The 25,935-nt window shown below is 41.6% G+C and overlaps 1 protein-coding gene across 4 annotated transcripts in view; it reads right to left on the bottom strand.

The window, feature by feature from the left end:
• STX8 (syntaxin 8) overlaps positions 1 to 25,935 on the bottom strand; it is a 181,761-nt gene that overhangs the window by 137,312 nt on the left and 18,514 nt on the right. For all 4 annotated transcript variants that reach the window (XM_025212904.1, XM_025212902.1, XM_006031271.3 and 1 more), the window contains exons 5-6: positions 15,420 to 15,544; positions 13,038 to 13,130 (exon numbers count right to left, since the gene is read on the bottom strand). In XM_025212904.1, coding sequence (XP_025068689.1) covers positions 13,038 to 13,130; positions 15,420 to 15,544 — 218 coding nt within the window. The remainder of the gene's footprint in view (positions 1 to 13,037; positions 13,131 to 15,419; positions 15,545 to 25,935) is intronic.

Raw genomic sequence — 25,935 nt, 5'->3', positions numbered from 1 at the left:
GAGGCCTCATGCAGCGCCTCCCATGCAGCGTGGAGCAGTGGGGTGCAGCAGGGATCACCCCCCTGCACCCGGTGAGTGGGGCTGTTTTTTAACAAGCGTCAGGAGCTGGGGTGGGCAGGGGATGGGCCTGGATGATTTGGAGATTCGGCAGTAGCTGAATCTCCAAATCAGATTCAGCCAAATCGGTTTGGGACAGTGATTTGAATCACCGAATCAAATCACTGTCCCCTGAATCGGTTGAATCCGAAGCAGATACTAGCCACTTCGCACAGGCCTAGAAAGCAGAGCTGGAAGGGACCTCACAAGATCATCTAGTCCATCCCCCCTGCTCAAAGCCCAACTAGACCATAGCAGCCAAGTGTCTGTCCAACCTGCTCTTGACAATTTCCAAGGATGGAAATTCCAAAACTTCTCTACATAGCCTGTTCCAATGCTTGATTGCCCTCAAAATCAGAAAGTTCCTCCTCATCTCCAACTTAAATTTCCCCTGCTCCAGCTTGAGGCCATTGGTACTAGTCCTGTCTCCTACAGCTACAGAGAAAAGCCCACCTCCACCCTTTCTATAATCACCCTTCAGGTACTTGAAGACTTATCAAATCCCCCACTCAGCCTTCTCTTCCTCAAACTAAATAACCCTACTTCTTTGAGCCTTTCCTTGTAAGTCTTGCTTCTCAGCGCTCTGCACTAGAATCTTTCTTATCTATCTATATCTTTCTTGAAGTGTGGTGTCTAAAATTAGACAGTACTCCAGGTGAGGCCTCAACACTGCTGAATAGTGAAAGAATCACTTCCCTTGATTTGCAAGAGACACTCCTGTTAATACAACCTAACACTGTTGGCTTCTTTTTCAACAAGAGCACACTGCTGGCTCACATTCAGTTTAAGGTCTACTGTAACCCCCCAGATCCTTCTCTGCTGTATTGCAGCCTAGCCAGTTATTCTCCAGTCTGTATTTGTGAGTGGGTGTGGACCACGGCAGCAAACACCCCTCGTCCCCATGGTACACAGCCCCTGCTGCCGGTGGCAGAAGCAGCAGCAGCAGGCAGAAGGCCGTCGGGGTGCTCACAGCCCTGGTAGGCAGAGCCCACTGGTGGTGCATGGCTCCAGCTGAGTCAAGGGGGCTGCAAATGGCAGCATGGAGCCAGGCGGCTGGCCCACTGGAGCGCACCTTCAACTCAGACTGGGCTGGCTTTGTGCTTTGTACTTGCGAGAATGCTGATCCAACAAGTTATGTATCCACCTTACAGGTTTTTCATCAAGTCTGTATTTCCTTAGTTTGTTAATGAGAATCCTATGGGAAATTGTCAAAAGCCTCGCTGAAGTCACGGTATATCACATCCACTGTTGTGATGGGGTTTGTTTTCTCTCTGGGCATATCTTGCCTTGAAAGTAGAAGAACTATCACCATATTTAAAGTGTATGTCATCTTTTCTTGCATGCCACATGCCCCCAAAGAAAATACACATCTTGTTTTTGGGAAAGCAGAATGAAGAACAAGGGAAAAAAAAGATTTCCTAAGAGTCATGGCTGAAAGCTTAGCCACAGAGCAGGGGGATATCCTACTCTCCGGCTCACTCATCCTCCCTTTTGTATTCAGGCAAAAGCTTGAGTTAACCCTCTCATAGCTGCTACCAATTTAGCAGCACCTATGAGAAGACTAACTCAACTCTGACTGAACAGTGGACTTGGCCCCTGTTGCTTGCAGCCCAAGAGAGAAAGGAAAGAAGCTCAGCATAGAAAATCAGCTTCCCTGCTTAAAACATGGGCCCCAAAATTGGAGGGCTAATTTTGGGGGAAAAGGCATGTAGTATGTGAGTAAATACAATACCACTGGATCATCTCTCAGAGGGGTCACTGCTTAACAGGGAACCTATGCCTTCCAGAAGAATCACTGGATAGAAAAAGGATGTGGAACCCAACATAGCAAAAAACCATGTAGCAAAAATCTTCCTTTCATTCACAGAAAAGCCAGAGTAATTGCTCTCAAGTTGTAGAAGCTTGATGGGAAGCCTTGTAACAAGGCAAGTGTGAAGGAGCTGATAAAAGGGGATCTGTGATCCCTTAATTTTCTTAAATTAATCTCCAAATATTGTCTTAAAATTGGATGACAAGCAACCTGCTGCTGCTCTGTTGTTCATAGAGTCTGGGGGATGATATACTATTGCTAGTCACAGACAGGCATGCAATTTCCAAAATAAAGGGGCTATACAAAGGAAAACAGATTGGATTTGTGCCTTTTTACTTTTTTATGATGTATGAAGGTTTCCTTTATAATTTATGAAGGCAAGTGATAAAAAAATTGCCCTCTGTTGTCAGAACTAGAGGTCCTGTATTCCCCTAGAAGACTGCAGAACTGGTAGAATTTCGAGAGGAGAAATGCAATATAAGAAAAGTTAAAAGAGAATATATTTTGTCACAAAATTTAAACCTCTGCAATTTGTTGAGGGCTTTGTTTATAAAAAGATATAAAATTTACTCAAATGCCTGAACAATCATGGGGAGAAAGCATTTTTTAATAAAAGTAAAGGTTGGTCATGCTCCCATTCATACCTTAGAGCTTCCAATGAGGCTTCCTGCAAAGCCAAAAGAGAACACTAAATGGTCCAGAGATTTAATGTTAAAAAGGGGGAAGAGGGAGGAAAAAAACCCCAAAACTTAAAAGCCAAAGCTTTTAAGTCTTTTCTGGGAGTCAAAAATATAATAAAGTTACAAGACCAATCCTTCTTAGACACTGCTATCACCATTAGGGCAGATGGTAGAAAACTAGTTTCCCCTGCTTCCGCCCCACCACAGTAGTATGGGTGAGGTAGAGCCTGACTAACTATGGAAAAATCCAATAATCGAGAAGACAAATGTTGAACAGTTATTTTATGTCTTGAACTACACAAGGAAAAAAAGTTAAATCTGCCAAGTGGCCAGAGTCATTGTGTATGTGCATTAGTATGTAGGAGCCCAGTCAAGCTTCAGAAATGTAATGCTTTTATCTTCGTCCAGTTTGTGCTTTGATGGTTTATCTGTTTTTGTGAGCACGGCATAAAGCAGTAAAAATGCTCAGAGACAAAAATTGGTCTCCCAGTACTGTATATATACATTTAATGTTATAGATGGGGCAGATAGCACGTTGTATTATTAACACTGATCAACATTTCCTATTCTAAGATCATTTTCTATTGCTGATAAGCATGTTCCTGATTGGTTATTATTTGACAAATCTATTATGCTGTGTGTCTGTCTCAGGGAATTTAGGAGGTTTTTGGGGGGTTGTTTTTTGAAGGGTTTTTTTGTTTGTTTGTTGGGGGGGTGGGGGTTGGGGGTTTTTTTTAAAGATTTTAGCCAAAATGTTTCAGCCATATGAAAACAAGGCTAACAAAAAGTGTTTTCACCAGAGTTCTAACACAGATGAAAGAACATTTCTTTCAGGTGCTTTAGCAACCCCATTTTTTGGAAGTAGGGGCTTGAAAACTGGCAGAGGAGTAGTCTCTAACAGTGATACAATTTCTGATGTTTTGTGCCCGAATTGACCAAATTTGGCAAGTTGAGGCTTTATGAAAAATTAGTTATTTTTATTTCATACTTGGTAGAAACTTCTTTGATGCAGTCTAAAAAATACATTTTTCTAAACATGTTCCAGCCCAGCACTGCACCTTACATTGACCAGACTACACATGGACTATATGCCCAGTGTTACAAAGTAAGCTCAAGTCTAGGGTTGCAGTGGTAAAACCAAAGTTTTCTCTGCTGTTATTGCTCCTTCTGCTGTGAGGCAGGACACCAGAAATAAGAATAGGGACTTTATCTCTCCTACATCCCCACAAGCCGCCTTCTAGTGCCTGGGCAAAAGAGGAGGAAGCTGTTTGATTTGAAATGCAAAAGGGCCAATAGCCAGAGTGAGGAGAGGGAGAAGAGATTGGGACAAGGTGCCCCTTAACATTGGGACTAGAATCCAGGATGGGGAGAAGGGAACGGAATGGAACAGACTTGCAGCAGGGACTGGGACTAGACATGCAACTGAGATAGATGACTGAAGGCTGGAGTCAAAGGAGTAAGAATAGAAAAAGAGCCAGACATAAACAACTTAGAACTAGTTAAGCAAGAAGACTAGGAATGGATGGGAAACTAGGATTCAAGATGGAGCTCAAAAGGGGAAACTTTGGCCCAATACAGAAGTGACACTGGGTGAGAAGTCTGGAGTGCATACAAACTCACTAGCTGGGGAGAATCGGACTGGGACAAGGAGTCAGTGTGGCAAACAACAGGAACAAGCAGAGCAGAAGAGTAAATGGCTACAGAGGCCCAATCCCCTACGCAGCCTGGAATGGAATCAGAGATTCCCAATTCTCACCATTACTTTATTGTTAGCTAACGTCCGTTTAACACATTGGCATAGGCAGACCCAGGGTTTTGAAAAGGCTTGCCCAGCCACGGCTGTAAGGAGTGGTTGCACAGGGACCACACTTGGCCAGGGACTATGGCCGCAGATGGGTTCCCCCCTCCTTGCACCTGCTCCCAGGCTGGTGGGGAACTTGTGAGGGACTAGACAGGGAGGGGGAACCCACCTGCTGCTACCACTGCTGAGCCTGTTAGCTCCAGCCAGAGTCAAGAATCCCCTCGCAGTCCAGCTCTTCCTCCCCTCCTGCTGTGCAGCAACAGCTACTCTATTAAGGCTTTTATAGCAAAAATCTGCATGCAGATCACTGGCACCTGTGAAAGGGTTAACAAAGGAGAGGGCGAGTGAGGCTGATGAGGGGACTCTACCCCAGGTCCCCACTGACAGCCTGCAGTCCCTAGGTGAGCCCACACCGTGGCAGATAAAACAATCTGCTCTCCCCTCCCCTCAACCAACTCCCCTTCTCAAGCTCTCAGCACAACCCCCTCCCTCAGCAGCCCCTCCGTGCCCCGGGCACAGAGTCATTTCTAACTGGAGCAGTGATCCTCAACTGAAGCGCTGTCAATTTCAGAGAAGTGATGGAGGATGCCTTGAGTCTGAAAAGGTTGAGAATCACTGATTTAAAGCAGGGGTGTCAAATATACGGCCTGTGGGCCAGATCCAGCCCATGGAGCTGCTCCAAATGGCCCACCAAACACCAGAAGTTGGGGGCATGCGGCATCGGTGATGGTCGAGGCAAGAAATCACGTGGTGGTGACGGCTGAACAAATGAGGGCAATGACAGCAGAGTGCATGGCAGCAGCTTCAGCCTCCACTGTTTCCCCCCCATATTGGTGCTAGACTGGAGCTGTCACCATGACAGGGCATGCAGCGGCACCAGCTCCTACAGGAGGCTGCCTCTGCCACGTGCATGCTGTATCCACTGCCACCTTCACGTGCACTGGTTCTGCCACTGCATGTTCCTCTGCTGCCACCTCTTCCTTGTGCCCTGAGAAGGCTCCAGCCTGCAAGGATCCCTGTGATCTGGATCTGTCCCAGGGCTCAAGGTGAGTATGACAGCCAGGATTTGGATTTCTATTGACTTAAAGTTGCAACTGTGAGTGCTCAGCACTTCTTCAATTAAATCTCAGGGTATCAAGTCAGGCACACAGAAAAACGAGGGCATAAAGTCAGCTAACACTTATGAAAAGTCTAACTTGAGGAATAGATGAGGTGTCCTACAGACAACCACCTCCTTCACCACAGTCCTGATTTGCCTTCAAAACAAGTCAGTTCCATGCATCAAATAAGATGTGAATCTTGTGGAAAACAGCAACTGATCATGTAATTAAAGTCTCTGTCACAATGCTTGTGCAAAAGAACGCTGTCCACGCTCAACTCTGGTATTCCCTAAACATACATTTGTGACTGCATGTTATTTAGATCATTCAGAAGGGGGAAAAAAGCCCTGCAGACTTGCAGAGATAGCTCTAATTAAACAGCATGCAATAAAGATATAGAAAGATGTCCCAATAAACTGAACTAATTTATGCTCTATTCAGTAAACTTGGAGGGTCTAAGTTAAAACCAGTGGTATTGCATGAGGTCAGTTACTCCAGGGATGGTTATCTTAAATTTCAATATTAAAACCATGTGCTTCTCTAAAGCAATCATTTAAAAGTGCTTGATTTGCAAAGATGCAGAGCATTTTCTAAAATGGGGTGAACTCCCCCCCATCACAGTGAGGATGGGAGCTAGCAAAATTCAACCAATCTTGGAAGGAACAGGGTGTCTTGTGGGATCACACTGTAAACACACCAAGCAAATACTGTTTAAATAGGACGATTAGCATCTGAACATTTAAGACTTAATGCTAAATCATTTTTATTTATAAAACTAATGCTAACAATGAGCTAATACACCTAACCTCAATGCTTTATTACTCATAACCCACACATATCCTCTATATACAATGCTAATTAGTTTGTATTATAACATAATGTCCTTAATATACAGTAATGTGAAACCATTTCAATATTCCACCCTATGATTAATTATGTAATAGACTTGTAAAATAACTCTGAAAAGAAGGCATTTCATTTTTAGATACTGAATGTGTTAGAGGGCAAATATCTATACCAGAAATTAAGGATGGGCTTATGGTTAAAGATACTGCCCTAGGACTTGAGAGATTTCAGTTCAACTCCCAGTTTTACTACAATTTCTTGTGAGACTTAGGACAACTCAGTCTCTCTACTCCACATAACATTTTTTCCTTCACTCTTTGCCATAGAATGGGGACTGTCCCTTACTATGGGCTGTGTATATATACATACAGAGTACAATGCAGTGCTTATCTTAGTTAAGGCCTCTAGACCTTGCTGAAGTATTAATACCTGTAATTACATAACAGACTAGGAGACCTTTGTAACATAGATGTACCCTGCATGGCACACCACACCAACCGCAGGCTCTAAAACCATAGTAATACTTAAGTCAAGTCCTTGTTCCTATGGAAACTTGATTTTTGTATGGGATCCATGACAGCAGGACCTAACTAATTCAACAACCAGTACACACACTGCTTCCAGATGCTTGTCTAACTGGATTTAATTAAAGTTCAAAGTGCTCGTCTAGCCTTGATAGTCAACTCTTACTTACCTGGAGAACGGGTACAGCAGGGGCAATACATGGAAATGTCTTAATGTCCTGCAAAGTTGCCTCCCCCAAACATGCAAACAACTGCCCCTCCGTTCTAAATTGCCAATAAATCCTCACATTCTGATTGCCAACTAGTATTCAACAATTCTGGTGCTTGGAGCTTTGTAATTGCTTGCAGCCTACATTTGCATACATCTGCAAATGGCTTTTGTTGATTAATAAACTAGATCTGAACTAAGAGAAAAAGAACAACCTATACCCCATAAGAAACCCCGAGGTATTCCTCCGAGGTTTAACTTACGCACAGTCTCAAACGTTTTGGCTCTGTGGGCTGCATGGATTCTGCAGTGGCAAAACAGGATTCTATTCTGGTTTATGCAACTGGAACAAGTCCCATCTATAAAATTAGCCCTGCTATTGATAAAGAAAGGTTGACAAAAACATAGAATTGCATTGTAGAGCAAGTGTCAGCCACCTATGGGCCGTGGGCCGGCAGAAGCACTTGATCTGACTCATGCCGTCATTGGGAAAAGCGGTGGCAGTGGCTGGGTCCTAAGTGCCTGCCTATCCACCTCTGACTCAAACTGGGTCAATCCAGCTTGCAGCCCTAAAAGATTGCCAACTGCTATTGTAGAGAAAAACAAATGCAATTCTCTGCTAGCTTAACATTACTGAAGCAACCGTATTTATTGTAGTGAAGAATCTGGCCTTCTGTGTTACACAGATGGTGATGGTGGAGGAGCTAATTCATGGTTTTACGAAAAAACTTAACTCTGAATTTCCTAACATCCAAACTTTGAGGGTTTGGAGCAGTTTGACACTTAACTGAGAATTTCTTATCTTTCAAAACACTTAGAGATGTTCTCCAAGTGTTAAATTAAGGTCAGAAAGACAGATCAGTTACTTCAGAGAAGAACAAACACACACACACTTCTAGGACATTTTAGGAGAGTCTCCTAACTAATAAAAGAACATGAGCAAAGACAAACAACTGTTCAGACCACTTTTTAAAAATGTATTTGAAAACTCAATGTTTGACATTTGTCAAGGGTGGGAGTGAAATAATCCATCCTGGATAACGTACACCAGAAGACGAGGAATTTGGTAAAAATGCCAAACATTATATATTTTGCAAACACTAAATATTTGCCTTCCATCATTAGCAGTCCTCTACTCCCATGCGAATATCCCACAGTGAAAAACAACATCTCTATGAGGGTAAAATAAACAGTATTCAGAGTTCCTGAAAGCATTACCTCAGAATTATTGCACTAGATTTGACTGCTTCATCAAAAGGGCCAGGAGTCATTTACGGTATTCCCCTGCTTTATTTTTCCCCCATCACAAATTAAAAGAGTATCTGCAGAAAGTTTTCCAAGGCCTAAAAACGGAACTAATGATCAGGAAACCTTCACTGGTCATGCCACACAGCTCCCACTGCTAACACACTACTTGGACTGATCGTGGAACAGCAGCAAAACTACCTTATTTCTGTTTTGTCATCCTGTGCAGCATCCCCCAAAAGGATAAGCACACACTGAAAGGGCCAACAGATTTGAAGCATATCAACCCCAGGAAAATACACAGGCAACATATTTCTAGACTGCCACTAACCAGAGAACGTAGGTAAGGAATGACCCAAGAGACCCATTAAAATTTAAGAATGCTCAATTAAATCAGTGAGTCTGGTCCGACAGCCTTTAAACTTCTTTCTTGTTAAAAAAAACCCTATATGTAGATATCAATATATAGTGTGCATCCATATATGTGTATATTTGTGTACACACACAAAATATATTTTTTTAAATATGTCTGTATAGTTTTTTTTAAACAAGATGGTTTAGAGGCTGTCGGACCAGACTCACGGATTTAACTGGGATGTGCTGCTGAGTGTGGAGAGAAAGGGAAGGGTGGGATTCTTAACTGCTTCAGAGATCTTAGAACTCTATTCTAAGCTAGGTCTTAGCTACTATTTCTGCAGGGATGTCTGGACTTTGCAGGGGACCCAGGCATCCAGGGCTGCAGGAAGCCAGAGCTACTGAGTTTCAAGACCCTGTCTTGAACCTCTGACCTCAGGGATGAAGCACCAGCTTGGCCCTGCACCACAGCTCACAGAGGAAGGCAGAACAGCAAAGCGAGGGGCCCTGCCAGGGAAACGTCTCCTGCTGTTGGCCCCTGATTAACCTAGGGCTCCCGGCCCCGACTGGATCCTCCCACCTATATCAGGCTTCCTGTTTCCTGGAGAAATTATCTGGAGAGCAAAGTACCTGCCAAACTCAGCCTACCCTGCTGCTTCCTCACCTCTGTGCCATGCCATGCTGTGCCATGCTTATATAGAGACAATATGTGACAATACGAATCCTGGATACATCACCGTCTGCAACTTCTTACTCAGGGGTGGGTGATACTAACCAAGTCAGTGGTTGTAAACCGGGGTGGTTGTAAACCGGGGTGCCACAGGTGGCACAGAGCTGAACTGAGAAATGGCTGCAGCAGACAGTGCACCTGCCCGCATTACGTTACGCAGGCAGGCACCACAATTTCTGTTACAGCCCTTCCTGGTTCAGCTTCAACATGCCTCCTGAAAACAGAGGCTTGCAGGGCACTTCTATCTGGTAGCTGCAGCATTCATCTTCAGACTTCCACGACGACAGGGTAGAACTGCGCACCTCCATTTTCAAGAGTCATGATGAAGCCAAACCAGGAAAAGCTACAGCAGAAACACTTTCTGATGCAGTCACTTCTCAGTGCAGCTCCCAATGTGCCTCCTGAGAAGAGGTGCATGGGGCAGTTCCACCTGTCCCACATGCCTCTGTTTCTGGGACATGCTGTGCAGGGCTGGACTGGGAATGGCTTTAACAAAAGCAAGTGCTCCTGCCACAGCCACTTCCTGATCTGGCTGTGCAGGAGGTACACAGTGCATTTCCACCTGGCTGCAGTGGCAGTAGAATGAAGTAAATACAATTATGATAAAAATCAATCAATCAATTAATAACTAATAACATTATTACAGTGCTTATATTTTAATATTCATAATATATATATATATATATATACACACACACACACACACACACACACACACTAGTTTTTTTAATGGGATGCCACTAAATTTTGAAAAGTTTTGAAGGAGTGCTTTGAGTCTAAGAAGTTTGAGAACCACTGGAATAAGTAAGAAAAAAAAAGTCAAGAAGGTTGACTTCTTTCTAAAAAAAGGTATTTAGTTATTTTGGTTAAGAGCAAGCACAAAAATGTATGGAGGTATTCCTTGATCATGATTAAACAGTTGTTTGGAATATCTTTACTTCTCACTGGGGCTGCATCCCTTCTTCTTGCACAGGTAAACTACTGGCGCTAAAGGAAAATTACCTGTAGAACAATACTAAGAAAGCTGTAAAGAACACACACTTTAGCTCAGCAAAATCTGAACTGATGCAGGAAAAGAGCAGACCCCCTGCCTGAAAAATAGGTTGCCTAGAAAACAGTTAAGCAACAAAACTGAAAGAGGCGGGCCAGCGTCATTTTCAGAGGTGAGATTAAATTAGAAGGTTTCTGATATTACAGCAATATTTCAGCTTTGTCAGCACAAAATATCCTTCTCCAAATAATTTATAAATGAGAAACAGACTGTCTAGTTATAAGAAGTAGGAACGCCTAAGGTAAGTTAGTGGAACGGAAAACAAGCTTCCCATAGAATCACAGTTTGATGAAAATTTTGACTCCCATAAAAATATTGATGAAGCATTTAAGGAAAGTGAACTTCCCCTACCTTCTCACAGTCTGCATGATGCCATCACCACTCAGCCTTAAGAAGGAAAGCGATTCCAAATAGAGTGGAAATTAGAGAGAAATTATGTTCATCAATGCTGGCAGTATAATAGTGACCAAATATTGGCAAAGTGCCTCAGAAAAGATTGCTGAAAGTTACACATCAGGAACAAAATAAAATGCATAAAATGCTACTGGAAAATACTGAAAGGGATTTCAGCTTTTCCAGTGTGCCAGTGGCATGAAGTGGACAACGGTCACTGTGCCCCATTCTATGAGATAGAGAGCCTAAGACAGAAAATAAAGCTTAAAAACCCATTTTACTATGTGGCAGAGAGAAATTAATAATTTGTACCTTGCCTTAGTTCCCTATCTGTCAGATCAAGTTATTTCCCCACTTTTACAAACTGCTTTGAAATTTAGGCATGAAGTATTCAACATAACTATGAAATATTATCGTTATGAGTTGAGGATAGTAATGAACAGAGGCAGTTTCACCATTTGAATTTCAGACAGAATCTGGTCTGAGATGATCTGGGAGAGCAGATACAACGAAGTAATCATCTACCTTTATCACTTTAAATGCTTGAGAAATGTTGTCAGCTTTAGAAAAATATTCTCTACTAGCTAGAAGAAGAACGGGTAGTTGGGGCCCTGGAGGTCTACTCCTGGTCATGTTACTAATTGGAAACCTAGCCAAGGGAAACCAAACCATGCCTCAGTTTTCCAATCTTTAAAACAGACTTAGTAAGTTGATTATTTCAGAGGCAAATTCAAGCTTCACTGTTTACAAAGAGCTTTTGTTTGTAGTTAAATTCTTGATATCTACAAAACAGAGCCCCAAAGCAGCACTGAGAGAAGCACAGACAGAGATGAAACTGGAGCCACTTCCACTTGTAGAGCAAATGGATGCAGGATATAGAACATGCTCCTGATTATGACAGACTGATGTACCAAACAAAACTGATAAACTAATTTCTCCTTTCTGTTATTTGAGGAGAAAAAATAGCAGTAAAATGGAGATTTTCAAAATGCTTAATTTTTTTTTAAATATTAAGAAATTTAAATTTAAAAAGTCTTTAATCTAGATGAGGCAGAAGTGACTCAATTCAAATGAGCATCTTTCTCTAATATTTCCCAGTTGCATCCGGCAATTTCCAAACATGGCAAATCAGTAAACAAAAACACATTCAAAGCATCTGATGCACGTCCCTGAGTCAGTCGGAACGAACACAAGACAAACATGGGAAAGCTATGATTTCAACCTACTCAGAGAGTCGGAATGGAGTTATTTCATGCTAATTTATGTTGTCCAAACATTAATAGGAAGTACCCCTTCAATACACATCTAACAAAATAAAGGAATAGAAATTTGGTTCAGGGAGGAGGTAGATTTAAGCACATCATTTATTGGCAAGGGAAGGGGTCTTTGCCTTCTCAGTGGTTAAGTATAATACTATCCAAGGACACACCATATGGATCAAATCTTTATGCAAGAGAGAAAATTGGCAAGATTTCAAAGTTATAATTCAGCTGTTACTATATTGTGAGAAATGAGGAAGGTCAGAAAAACTAGAGGATCTCCTCTCAGGGGCTTAGTTTATGTCATTTGATCAATTAAGTGACTAATACAGCATATTTAACATCAGCGCTTCTCAAATTCACCATTTAAATACAAATTCAGCCTAAAGATGGATTTTCAGGTCCCTATGCTCCACTTAATTTCATCCTACATCCAATTTCATGAAATACTGAACAGCTATATAACTTGTAGTGAAGGCAATATAATGCCTATCCTTTAATCACTGCTCACAGACACTGCCATTAAATATTTAAAGACACTAGTTCTTCATGACAGCAAGAGTAGGAGAACGCAAATGTATGTAAGACCAAAAAGAAGGCTACAGGCTAGAAGTTGCATTACTAAAATGTAGTTCTAAAACCCAGGGAGATGCTGCTTTTTAACCACCCAAGCTGAGACAACCACTTTACACAAAACCTATACATCTATTTCTCTTTGAGGGACAATGTGAGGAAAATATATTCAGGTACAGATCCTGTACCTTGTTTAGAAACGGGAAAGTAAATCAGCTAATTCACTAAGTGATATAACCCCTCACAAGAATTGTCTTGATACTTTCTAAACAGAAGCAACATATTGTGTATTTTCACTGAGGTGTACGGTAAACCTGATAAGCTACAAAATCCATAGGTTTCTGTTACCACCTTTTACTATTCTTACCATTCTGTTCATCCAGTTCATTACCAATTTGGTGCCCCATTTGTTTTTGCCGGGATAAGACTGAGGAGAGCGTATCGAGCCCAGCATCTTGCTCTGCATAGAAAAGAGGAAACAAAATAAATGAGCATTCGTTGTTGACATGGCAAACGGCATCCCAAACGGATGCAAACTAATACGTAGAGTTTTAAACATGCCAGAAGACAAGTAAAAAGAAAGATCTGGCTTGTGTTGAAAGAGTTAAAATACATTAAGAAAAAGAGAGAAACATGAACGACATGAAATTTAATTCTTACAGCAATAGCACTTTTAGATTATAATAAAAAATAATGTGCATAATAGGTAATTAATTTGTCTGCTCCAGTGGGGACATTCAGCCAAAGATCCCAAAACTCCAGGAATTGAACATATAGCTATTACTCAATCATAAATGCACTGGATTTTCTGGCGCACACATAAGGCCTCTGATTAGCCTTTTTAAATTTTCCAAAGAGCTTTTAACATGACTAAAAGACAAACAGGTGATGCAAGCACTGAGGAATTCAAATAGTTTAAGCTGTGAGAGGCTATAGCGTGCATGGAAGAGAGAATCTGAGAACATTGGCAGAACCACATATAGAGAAAGCAGCCACAATTTAAAAGTTCCCTTGCATGGCTCTGTTAGCACTCCCAAGTCTGAACCTGCAACACACTGTTATTCCAGTTTGTGAATAACATTCAGCCTTGCAAATGCACTTCAACTGTAACGTGCTGCTCTTCCTGCTCAGGACTCCCACAAGCAGAATTCAGGGGTTCTGAATACAAGAACTGCTGTGGTTTGCCACTTGCTGAACAGCAAAAACATTGCATAATGCCAGGCTGCTTGAAGAGCCAGATACTTCTTAGCTACAGCCCAAGAATTAAAGGTCAAAGGTTGATCTGTACAACCAGCGTCTGTTTGCTTTGTTCAGGGCTGAATGTCCCCCACCTTACCTGCCAAATAATCTCTGCAGCCTTCAAACCTACATACATGAATATATACACACAGGGATAAATTTGATATGCACCATATGTTAGCAGTGTTTGAAGCTGACTCCTGAACAGTCAAAATAAAGCTAATGCCGTTCTCTTGACCTACAGATCCAAACATCAGTTCACATACAGATTAAATGATACTTGATTATCTAGAGATTTATTTAATTTGATCATCCTCAACATCTCTAAACATTTAATTATGTGCAGTATTACCTCATTTACAATCTAATGCATTCAGACTGGGGTAAAAAGGAAATAAAGGGAGTTAGGCACTTACTACCAAAAGAAATAAAGGGGCTAGGTTAACTCCATAAAGGCCCTACTAATAATCCAGCCTCAAGGAATACATCAGATTTTGTGACCATAAATTAATTCTTATGTACATCATAAGATCCTAACTCAACCAAAGTCTATAATATGTATCAAGCTGTATTTCAGTATTTCCACTTAAGTAAACACTATTAGTAGTGGCCCCTGTTGAAGTCAAGAAATACTGACTTCCTTAAAGCTAGGCATATCCTGATATGCCTTGCAATTCGAGGACAAATCAATCTGCATCCAATGGATACTCACTGCACAGCTGACAGAGGATGCATATGTACATTAAAATAACTTGGGAGAATTCTCCCAGATTTTTTCTCATGGTAGGAAAAAAAAAACAACTTACCTAGAGCCACGTGTACAGACACTAAATGTTGAGGCCCTGAAATGTGGAAAGTTTGCAGGACTGACACTGTGTTGCTCGGGGGTGGGCCTGAGCAGACTCTTCCAGGAGCAACTGAATGTCTGTACAAGGCCCAAGCTGATAATACTACTTGTTCTGTCCTGCACACTCTCAACTATACTGGCTGTATGTATAAAAATATTTTATGCTACTCTGTGTGACCATTATAGCCCAAGAGACCCAATGTACATCTTCACAGAAGTCTTGCAAACCTGTCACACCAAGACACAAGATCTAGTTGCCATTTACCAGGATGAAAAAAACCGATGTGCAAAATATTCCTTGTCTGGGGTGAACAAGTTACAAGAATTTGAGGAGGCTGCTTTAAAAGAATACTGTCAAGTGATACTTTGCCCACAATAAACTTAAAATGTGATGCTTTTGCAAACAAAGGAAAGCAGAAGTAGGTGAATAGTAAGGCCAATGGGAGAACATTTTTTTACCACAGAATAGCTAATTCTTTGAGTGAGAGACCAAAAATATCACACTGAGCTACAAGGCCAAGGGTTCTTAGGTCAAACAGTGAATCTAATCCAACCTGTGAATTTACACAGAATATTGCAAATGTTACAAATTACATAAAAATGTAAAAACATGACAAAATATAAACTGTAATGTAATATAATATAAAATAAAAAAGGTTCTACCTTGTATGATTCTCTGCTGCTGCTGTCTGATATCATCAAAGCTAAGGTCTCTGGTTTCCTCAGATTCTTCCAGGAGCCATGGGTTTGTTACACCTCGTTTGACCCCTCCAGTCATTAGGCTAGATCTGAAAACATTTTTAAAGCTTAAAATAATTCCTCAAAATAAAAACTACGTCTTTTGTGCTTTCCCCCTCAAGTAACTGGGAATATTGCATGCCATTCCCCCAAATCTCATCCTCCAGAGAACATACAATTACCACCTTTAATTTCTGAGCTTGTATGGCAAAACGTACCTCCCACGCTACATTACCATGTCAGAAGAGAACAGAGAATACTAGGAACTGAATCTGTAGTGGATACAATTGCCATGCATCTAACAAACACACAATAATATATGCATTTAACCATGCAATTCACATATAAAATGATACCCTAGAAATAGCTTCAAAACGCACTGAGAAGTGTATGTGTGAATGCGTGCGTGTGTGTGTGTTTAGAGATAATTATTTTATTTTTTTAAATCAAGATGCGGGGTTAACACTCCAGAGATACTGAAGGCATCCTTCCTGCAGCACCAGAGTTCAGTACATTAGCATGGACTTAGATCACACAAATGCACTAATACTTTGCAGCAATAGTCAAGTCCGACAAGTAACACTTCTGCATTTAAAAAAAAAACAAAACATTAACTCTCTGACTTCCTTCTTCATATTTACTTTCCTTTGTTTCTTGGTTCAACTTAACAGGAACAAGAAATAAGAAAAATCTTGTTCTTAAATGGAACAGCCATTAAAAAAAAAAAGACTTATAGGCTGTTGCTGTTACAGACTTTTCCCTTAGTTATAATGGAAAATAAGTTTTTAGTGTGCCAAGTTACATAAATCCAAATAGTGAAATAACTTCACGTAAATATTTCTCTCAACAGCAGAAGATTTCCCATCCTTGCAAATGCATGTTGGTTTATTACTTATTCTTATTACAGGAAGAATACAATACAAAGTATAAATAACGTACAACCTTTTTGCATCCAAAACTGCAATCAAATTTTTGGGAGCATTGGGTATGAAAGGATCTCAGGAGTGGGTTTTTTGATTAAACTAAAACAACCCAGTAAGGACATTTTTAAAACAGTTCTCTATGCATCACTATCAAACCCTAAGACATTTTTACTACCCGTCTCAGATAATATGAGCATTCTGTTACTGCATGTAGAATCAAAACCAAAATCTAACACTTTTTAAAATCAAAGGAGTTTCTCACTTTTATATCTGGATGTGAATCAGGTACCATACAAACTTGTATACATGTACAAATTTTGTGGATTCTATGAATAAAACACAAATTGGGCTAACTGACCAAAATACCAGAAAACATAACTAAAATTAATTTTGATGCTGTCTGTGACAGGCTTTTGCCATACAACATTGTGGAAGATTCATTAACATTTTATCCCAAGCGCATTTCAAAGTTAAGAAGCTGGTCCAGCCACTCTGTGAGGATTTATAGTGAGCCAGAGACCTCTGCTGGCTAAGAGCTAGAACCACCACGACTGAAAAATATTTTAACATGGCTCTAAAACAGGAAAGTTCAACAACTCAGTGGCCAGGCTGCACATCGCAGGGGCTGCACCAGCACAGGCCACATGCTGCAGGGGCTGCACCTGCAGGGACCATGGCCCTGCCGTCTCTCTACAGCAGCAAGCTCCCATGGCACCATGTGTGTAGGGGGTATCTCCCCCTTTCCCCTGCTGCCCTGCATGCAGGCACCCCCGCCCACGCTACTGCACTGCACACATGGGCGGGTGAGTGCCCCTGCACCCACTTCCTTGGCTCCAGGATGCCCCCTGCACTGGCCTGCTCCCTGCGGGCCACCAGTTGGACAGTTCTGTTCTAAATCAAGCCAGCACACCCCCATATATTTCTTTTGTATTCATTTGACATGGTGCATTTCATTTTGCATTCACTGCCCAAATTAAAGCCAACACGACACTACCACAATGAGTTTGAATATTAAGCTCTATCTTTTTGTTGAAAGTAAAAAGGATTTGCCAGGATCAGGCAATGACCTCTAGTTTTTCACTTTAAGTTTCAAAACAAACCTAAGTTACTGACTGATACAGTTATGAAAGTAATTTTGGTTTCAGTGGGACACGAGTCTAGAAAATACTTTGCTATATTAACTAGTTAGTCTAGAACATACTTGGCTATTTAACTAGTTTTCATTGCATTTTGGAGTTTAAACCCCCAAAATTTCAGACTATTACCAGCTTTTGCAAATATAACTAAAATTGAAATTCTATGTCTCTAAAGACTTCTTCAAACCACTTAGCACAATAGTTCAGAGAATACACACAATAGCAAAACAGTACCAGATTTTAAACTTATTTAACAAAATAAAATCAGGAATATACAACTCTTTGCAGTGGTTGCCAAACTGGTTAGCTAGCAAGAATGAAAATATATTTGCCATTTAGAAAAGCCAACATAAGCAAGTCTGAAACAATTTGTGATACTGTCTCTTCTTTTAATAATCTGCTCTATTCTTCTAGTTTTGGTCATGACAACGGATCTGCCTTTTACAATAATCTTTTTGACATGTTTGGTAACTACCTTCCCACACAACAAAGCATAACTTCCTACTTCCTCTGATCTTACCATGTTTCGCTTTGGTGGTGTGAAGATTAAAGCTTATCCAATTAGCCACCCACTGCCTCCGCCACGTTAATCACTTAAATCTTTGAAATTGTCACAGAGCAGTGGAGTGTGTAGATAGCTTTTGATTATAGGAGCAGATTTAACTAATTATAAGGCTTAGCAGTGCACCCAAATATAAAAGATGGGGGGTGGGAAGAGGGTTAAAATCAGGGGGCTAATGTCACTGTTTAACAAGTGAGGACTTAACTTTCAAAAGCATTGTTTCACTGATAATTCTTATAAAACTTCCCAAGTAACTTAGATTAGTCAACCAGTTCTTACTCTAGACCAAGGCCACACATTAAGACTGGCAGCTTTGGAAGAATGATCAGCAAGACTGAATTTTAAACAAAACCTTGGTCATATGACAACTGTTGAATAACTGAACATTCCCTTATAGATACCACTATATAGTAGTTCTTCCTGAAGTGTCCAGGGTTTAGGCACCACAGGTTGGATTCACAGATTGATACTTAGAAGGATCAGGACAAGAATAATTTAATATATTTTCTTGTCTATATACCCTGAATGCCTGTTTAAGTGATTAATTCATACTTTAGGCAGCTCTTGGTTTTTAGAACAGCATTTGCTGATTTCACAAAGACACAGGATTCTCCCAAGGCAGAGTACTGTAAGTCCGGGTAGTATTTCAGTGGCTCCACAAAGTTTTCCCTTTAAGCCTTAAGTCAAAGTCCTCAGCACTCCTCCAAAGGAAGAAGAGTTGCCCATCAGCATTGCTCTTGTCTTGACGCAGAAAGGGCTTAGCCAGAGGTGCTCAATCTGCAGCGCCATCACGCTTAGCTTGCCAGGCTCCCCACGGGTCAGGACATTTAACAGTGGGGGAATAGTGGCCATTAACAGTCACTCCTTTCCCCACGCCCACCAAACTCCCAAACCCCAATTCACTGTCAGGCAGGCCCAGCTGAGCTGTGACCCTCTTCCTCTGCAGAACTGGGCCATAACCCCCTCATCCCACTGCTGGATGAGGAAATATTTCCCTGCACTGACAGGGAAATACACTGGGTTAATTTTTGTGTCTATTGTTCTGCCTCCCCCCTCTACAGCTCCCACCACTGTTCTGAAATATGCACATATGTCTTGAGCAGGTTCTATTGCAGATTACTATAAAATGAAGAAGCCATTCAGGTAAAAGTCTCATTGAAAGAAAATACAAAGTGTTGGTTAGTGAGGGCCCTTCTACAATTGAAAGCTTTATAAAATATGCTGGTATAATTAGTAAACAGAAATAATTATAGTAGTATAACTACTCAAACAGGCAAACCCCTTTCACAGTAACACAAATTAAACAAAAAAGACTCTTCTGAAACACAATGTGCATCTACACAAGAGTTATAAATTCACCCCATAGCTTATACTAGTGTCTCCTGTGCTCCCTAAGCACTAACATACTCCATGTTCAACAGCCTAGAGTATCACAATCAGATTATTCTTAATCCAGATTAATTTAAAGAGTAAATCAACATTCCCTTTGTGTCATATTTGGCCTTTCCATGGTGCCTTCCACGCAAGATCTCAACTAAATTGTCACAGAGAATCCTGGAAAGGGTGAGTTGGTAATACAGTCAATGTTAAAACAGGAAGCTCTGATTTCCACTATCAATTGCTATATTAGGAGATCTCTTACTCCCTTTCTTCCAATAAAAGGAAAATGATTTTGAGCGGAAACTACAATATGGGTAATCATATCAGAGGCCACTGAAGTAAAGGCAGCTTCTCTGTTTCTCCATAATCCATTATTGCTGTGCAGAAAAACAGATTATGATGCTGTGATCAGCACCTAATCTTTCATGCACTTGAGACCAGAAACTCCTCTTTCTGTTTCATTTGAAGATTACTTCCCAGACTGGGCAGCACAGTAAGATGAAACATTAGCCTTTCATTTCTGGAAACATGGTCTCAAAACTCCTTGGTCATAGGACCAGGGAAGGAAGGCAAATGGGGTGCACAAAGAGTGGTCATTCCTCAAGGACATAATCCTCGAAGCACAAAAGAAAAACTATTCCCATGAAGAGGAAAGGCAGCAGAAGGGCTGGCAAGCCCTCCTGGCTCAATAGGGACATCATGGTCTTCTTGAAAAAGAAAAGAAGAGGCGTACACACAGTGGAAGCTAGGGACAGTCCTCAAGGGGGACTACACAATAGTGGTCTGCACTTGTAGGGAGATGATTAGGAAAGCTAAGGTGGCGAATGAGTTTAAGATAGCCAAGGGAATCACAAACAATAAGAAGTCCTTCTTTAGGTGTGTAGGGAGCAGAAGGAAAACAAATGGAAGTGTGGGACCCCGATTTAACACCTCAGGACAGCTGGTAATGGACACACAGGAAAAAAACTGAACTCCTGAATGCCCACTTTGCTTCAGTATTTCACCGGACTGAGGGGAAAGACAAGTGAGACAAGGATCACAGGGGGCATGGTGGGAATGATATCCTTCCCACTGTGGATGCTGAGCTGGTGCAAAACCAACTAGAAAAGCTAGACATTTGTAAGTCAGCAGGACTGGATGGACTTCACCCGAGAGTGCTGATGGAGCTGGCTGAAGTCACATTGCAGAACCCCTGGCAAAACTCTTTCAGAAATTGTGGCACACAGGGGAGATCCCTGAGGATTGGAAGAGGGCCAACATTGTGCCCATCTTCAAGAAGGGGAAGAGGGAGGACCCCGGCAACTATAGGCCAATCAGCCTCACCTCCATTCCAAGGAAAATCCTGGAAAAGCTCATCAAAGAATTTATGTCCAATATGCTTGTTGAGGGTAGGATTCTGAACGACAGCCAGCATGGCTTCATCGTGGGTAGGTCTTGTCTTACCAATCTCATCTCCTTCTACAAACAGGTCTCTCGCCACCTGGACATGGGAGAGATGGTCAACGTTATATACCTAGACCTCCAAAGGGCTTTTGATCTACTATCCCGCAATATCCTTGTGGAAAAATTGGAAGATTGTGGGCTTAACTGCTCAACAGTTCAGTGGGTGGAAAACTGGCTGCATGGTAGGACTCAGAGAGTTCTTATGAATGGATCCGTGTCATCCTGGCGAGAAGTGGCCAGTGGTGTCCCTCAGGGGTCCGTGCTTAGACCAGTGCTTTTCAACATCTTTATCAATGATTTGGATGTGGGGGTGAAAAGCTCACTGGGCAGGTTTGAGGATGACACCAAGTTATGGGGGAGCATGGTCACGCCAGAAGATAGGTTGCAGATACAGACAGACCTGGACAGGCTGGAGAGTTGGGCGGACTGGAACCAGATGAAGTTCAACGCTCAGAAGTGTAAGGTGCTCCATCTGGGGGCAAACAATCCCCAACACACCTACAGGCTCAGTGGTGACAATTTGACTTGCACCACAACCAAAAGGGACCTAGGGGTAGTGATCAATCATCGCATAAACATGAGCCAGCAGTGCGATGCTGTGGCCACCAGGGAAAACAACATGCTGGCATGCATTAACCATTGCATCTCATGTAAAATTAAGGAAATGATACTCCCATTGTACTCCGTACTGGTGAGACTGCAGCTGGAGTCTGGGCATGCACTTCAACAAGGACGTGGAAAAACTTGAGAGGATCCAGAGAAGAGCCACCTATATGATCAGGGACTTGCAAGGCAAGCCATACAAGGAAAGGCTGAGGGACTTGGGCCTCTTCAGCCTACAGAAGAGAAGGCTGAGAGGGGACTTGGTAACAGCTTACTGCTACATCAGGGGAGTACATCAAGAACTCAGTGAACAGCTGTCCACCAGGGCACCTCTGGGTAAGACCAGGACCACTGGATACAAACTCCTAGAAGGCCACTTCAGGCTTAATTCCAGGAAAAACTCTTTCATAGTCAAGGTGTCCAGGCTGTGGAATAAACTCTCTCCAGTGGTGGTGCAGTCATCTACCCTGGAAATCTTCAAAAGGAGACTGGACAGTCACCTTGCAGGGGTCACTTGACCCCAGCTGTCTTTTCCAGGGGGACTGGACCCAGTGATCTACAAGGTCCCTTCCAGTCCCTAACAACCTATGAATAAGTGAAAAAAGTTTCTCATCTCAATGCAGCAGCAGTCCCAACCACAAGTGTCCCAAACCTGACTGTTCAGAGATCTAAACTACCTAAAGTGATGAGAGGGCAAAATTTTAGAGTTCCCATGGTAACTGCCCTCCTATAGAGGCTGATGAGTGCTACTAATGGAACTGAGCTTGAAGGCCTAAAGAGAAGTTTGGAGCAAAAAAGTAAGTTCTCTCACTAGTTATCCCCACTGTTCTAAGATCAGCTCTTTCTATTTACCCTTCCTTAAAAATATGAATATAAAACTTTTTCATATACAGTAATCGTGGTTCTGATCTACTGGGTCATTTAAAAACCACAGTACACTTTGTGAGAATACAAGGTACACATTCTGTACTGTCAACAAATGCCAGGCATTAAAATCATAAGAGAAGTAGGTCTGGAAGGGACCTCCAAGGTCATCTAATCCAACCCCCTTCCTGAGGCAGGATGTTCCATATCCAAAACCATAATCTAAAACTCTACCTAAGACTGTCATCAACCCTGACAACATAGACATTGATCTGCCACAGATAAAGCACAGGAACCACAGAAGCCAATGTCCTGCTTCTATAAAAGTTTGTCAATATATGCTGAAGAGATCCTGGGTAGAGAGCCAGAGGAAGAAAAGCACCGTGCCCCCCCGCCCCAACCCCCACCCTGTCCATACCAATCTGACCATGGGGTAAAATTTCTTCCTCACCCCAATATGGAGCTTGGTTTCACTCTGAGAGGAGAGGCAAGACCCCTTTGCCAGGAACATCTGGCTTTGGTCCCAGCAGGAGCACTGGCACACACCAGTCAAAGTCCTCAGCCTTGATTCAAGCCAACACTCAATGCCTCCAAGAGATGCTTAAAAATACCCTGACATGTAGCAGGAAAGGGAGGAGGGGGGAGGAGTAGAAGGGGGAACAACCAGCAAACCCTAGAAGCGTGGGAAACACCCATAGTAGAACATAAGCATGGCTTCATCAAGATCATCCCCAACCACTGGCTGTCCAACCTCTTCTTGAATACCTCCAGTAATGGAGTCCACAACTTCCCTAGGCAGTCTACTCCACTGTCTCACTGTTCTAACAGTGTAGAAGTTTTCCTGGATATCCAATCCAAACCTACTTTGCTGGAACTCCAAGCCATTGGACCACATCCTCTGCAGCAAGAGAGAAAAGGTGCTTTCCCTCTTCTTTATGGCAGCCATTCAAATATCTAAAGACCGCTATCATATTCCCTCTTAAACACCTTTGCCTCTCCTCATATGACTTGTTTTCCAAACCTTGATCAGCTTTATTGCCAACCTCTGGACCATCTCTAACTTCTCCACATCCTTTTTAAAATGTGGACCCCAGAACTGCACAAAGTACTTCAAGTGAGGCCTAACCAGTGCTAAGTAGAGAGGCACTATCCCACCTATTGATGCATCCCCAAACTGCATTCACATTATGCATGGCTGCACCACACTACAGACTTGTATCAAGTCTGTGATCTACCTAGACTCCCAAATCCCTTTCCACAGTGCTGTCATCCAGCCAAGTGATATCCATTTTGTATTTGTATTTTTTTTTTATTATTCTTCTCAAGGTGTAATATTTTGCATTTGTCTGCACTGAACTTCATCCTGTTAGTTCTAGCTCTAGCCCAGCTTACCAATCTGCTGAGATCTTTATGATTTGTGCTTCCATCCTCCAATATGTTCACAATCCTTCCCAGTTTTCTGTCATCTACAAACTTCCTCAACAGTCATCCAAAAGCTTCCTTGAAGAGTGCCTCATCCATCTCCCCTTCCTGATTTGGTGACCTATAATAAATCCCCACCATTATATCGGTGCAGCATCTTTCACCTTTCAGCTTCACCCAAATGCATTTTGCTTTGATGTCTTCCTCCTCCTGAAAGTACCAGAAAGTAGCCTGGGTATCTACTCAGACAAAGTTCCTTGGGTGAATTTGATATCTTTTATTAGACCAACCCAAATGGTTGGAGAATAGTTATTAAGCAAGCTTTCGGGTTCAAAAACCCTTCGTCAGGCTAAGGAAGCTTCAGCAGTTGGTGTGTGCTCTTCCTGGATGGAATGAAAAGCATCTACTCTGCATTATTAGACCCCCTATAATTTCAATGGAAGCCAGGATTCTTCATTTTGGTATACGCAGTTGTATGGAATCTTTGTGGACTGCTAGAGAGCTGTTTTTAGTATGAGTGCGGTGAGTCCAGTATATTGTGCAGATTAAGTATTTTAGCATCTTTCAAGATGAAAGGTGCTACAAGAGACAGACGGTGTATGTAGTTCTGTGAATGAATGGAAGATGTAAAAATTTAAAAGTTACAGTCAAGTGGTCTGTCTCAAAGCCCTGCATAGATGCAATAATCTGGAGTACAGTATTCTTCCCTTCAACCCTGTTTGAGAGACTGCATCAAATGTTCTCAGCTATAGGTCCCAGGCTGATAAATTCACTTCCTTTTGCAGTATCATCAGAAAATATTTTTGGTAATTGACTGGCCATAAGACACGTCTCTGGTCAGATAAAAGTAATATTCAAATGCTGTTGCTGTAAGAAAGGATGTTTCTGGCCAGAGCACAGGTAAAGTCTTCAGAGGCACCTATATGATTTAGGCATCTCCATTTTACTTTAAACAAAAAAAACCCTCAGGTATTTAAAAGCTTAAGCCTGAATTTCATTAATTTTCAGTGACTCTAAGGTGCAGAGGCAGTTTTAAAATGGAAGCTGGAGCTTTTGAAAAGGTTGCTAGGGCAGTTATCAGTGGCAACACCTTGGTGTCCCACAATAATCAAACAACCTTTCCTACATTTTGCCCAGCATTCACACACTACAGCAACAGACACCAAAGTAATGCATGTAAAATCAAATATACAATTCATTCCATTTCATTATTGCTCTCTTAGGTATATGCAAGACATCAACTACCGAGGTGCAGTTTGCTGTAGTTCACTGAGCAGCCAATAAGAAAGGATGAGGATATTCCATTCACTTGGTCCTTGCAAACACTCTGACGCTCCCAACTTTGAGATTTTGGAATCATTCAATTTTTCCATTCTTCCTTAGTACAACAGCACTTCGTGGTTTAATATTAATATTTTAGTGTATGTAAGAACTTGCATTAATGTCTACAAAGAGAAGTGGTGGGAGAAACATTTTACTTTCGTTAAGAGTTTAATTTGAAAGAAAATACATTCTAACTGTAATAAATATGACCCCCCTCAAAGAGCCACATAAACAGCACAATCTTTCCTCTAGCAAATTCTAGTTGCGTCTTAATTAAGGCTGACAATGCCGGAAAGTAAAGCAATTCTATACAAAATAATGTAATACCCCTTTCTTCATTTTGGCCCGAGTTGTCACTTAGAATAAAAATTAAAAGTATTAAGGCCACTGTACTAAACAAAGTGAATAGCATTACAGCAATTTGCAAAGGATGTAAAAATCACTGAATGGTGACCAAATATAAACGGAGATTAATTTTGGTAAACCCTTCACAATTATATGCCATGGGGACATTAAATATGTGATCACTGGTGCAAGAAGGTTAATGAAGGGAATGACTGCTCTTAAAAAAAAAAAAAAAAAGAAAGAAAGAAAATGAAAAAAATTCAGGCTGTCACATCAGGGATGGATTAGATAAAGAAAGCTGGTATAGAACCAGAGAAGTGTCACTGCTAGAACTTAATCAAACTTCATGTGTGTTTTTATGCTGTACCTTTCAGTCCCTACACTTCTAAAGAAACCTACTGCATAAAAGTCACCACTTTAACAATAATGAATACTGATAT

Source organism: Alligator sinensis, unplaced genomic scaffold, assembly GCF_000455745.1.
Source record: "Alligator sinensis unplaced genomic scaffold, ASM45574v1 scaffold17_1, whole genome shotgun sequence".
In the NCBI taxonomy this organism is placed as follows: domain Eukaryota; kingdom Metazoa; phylum Chordata; order Crocodylia; family Alligatoridae; genus Alligator; species Alligator sinensis.
The sequence above is the reverse complement of the archived record's forward strand: the minus strand, read 5'-3'. Positions and strand labels throughout refer to the sequence as shown.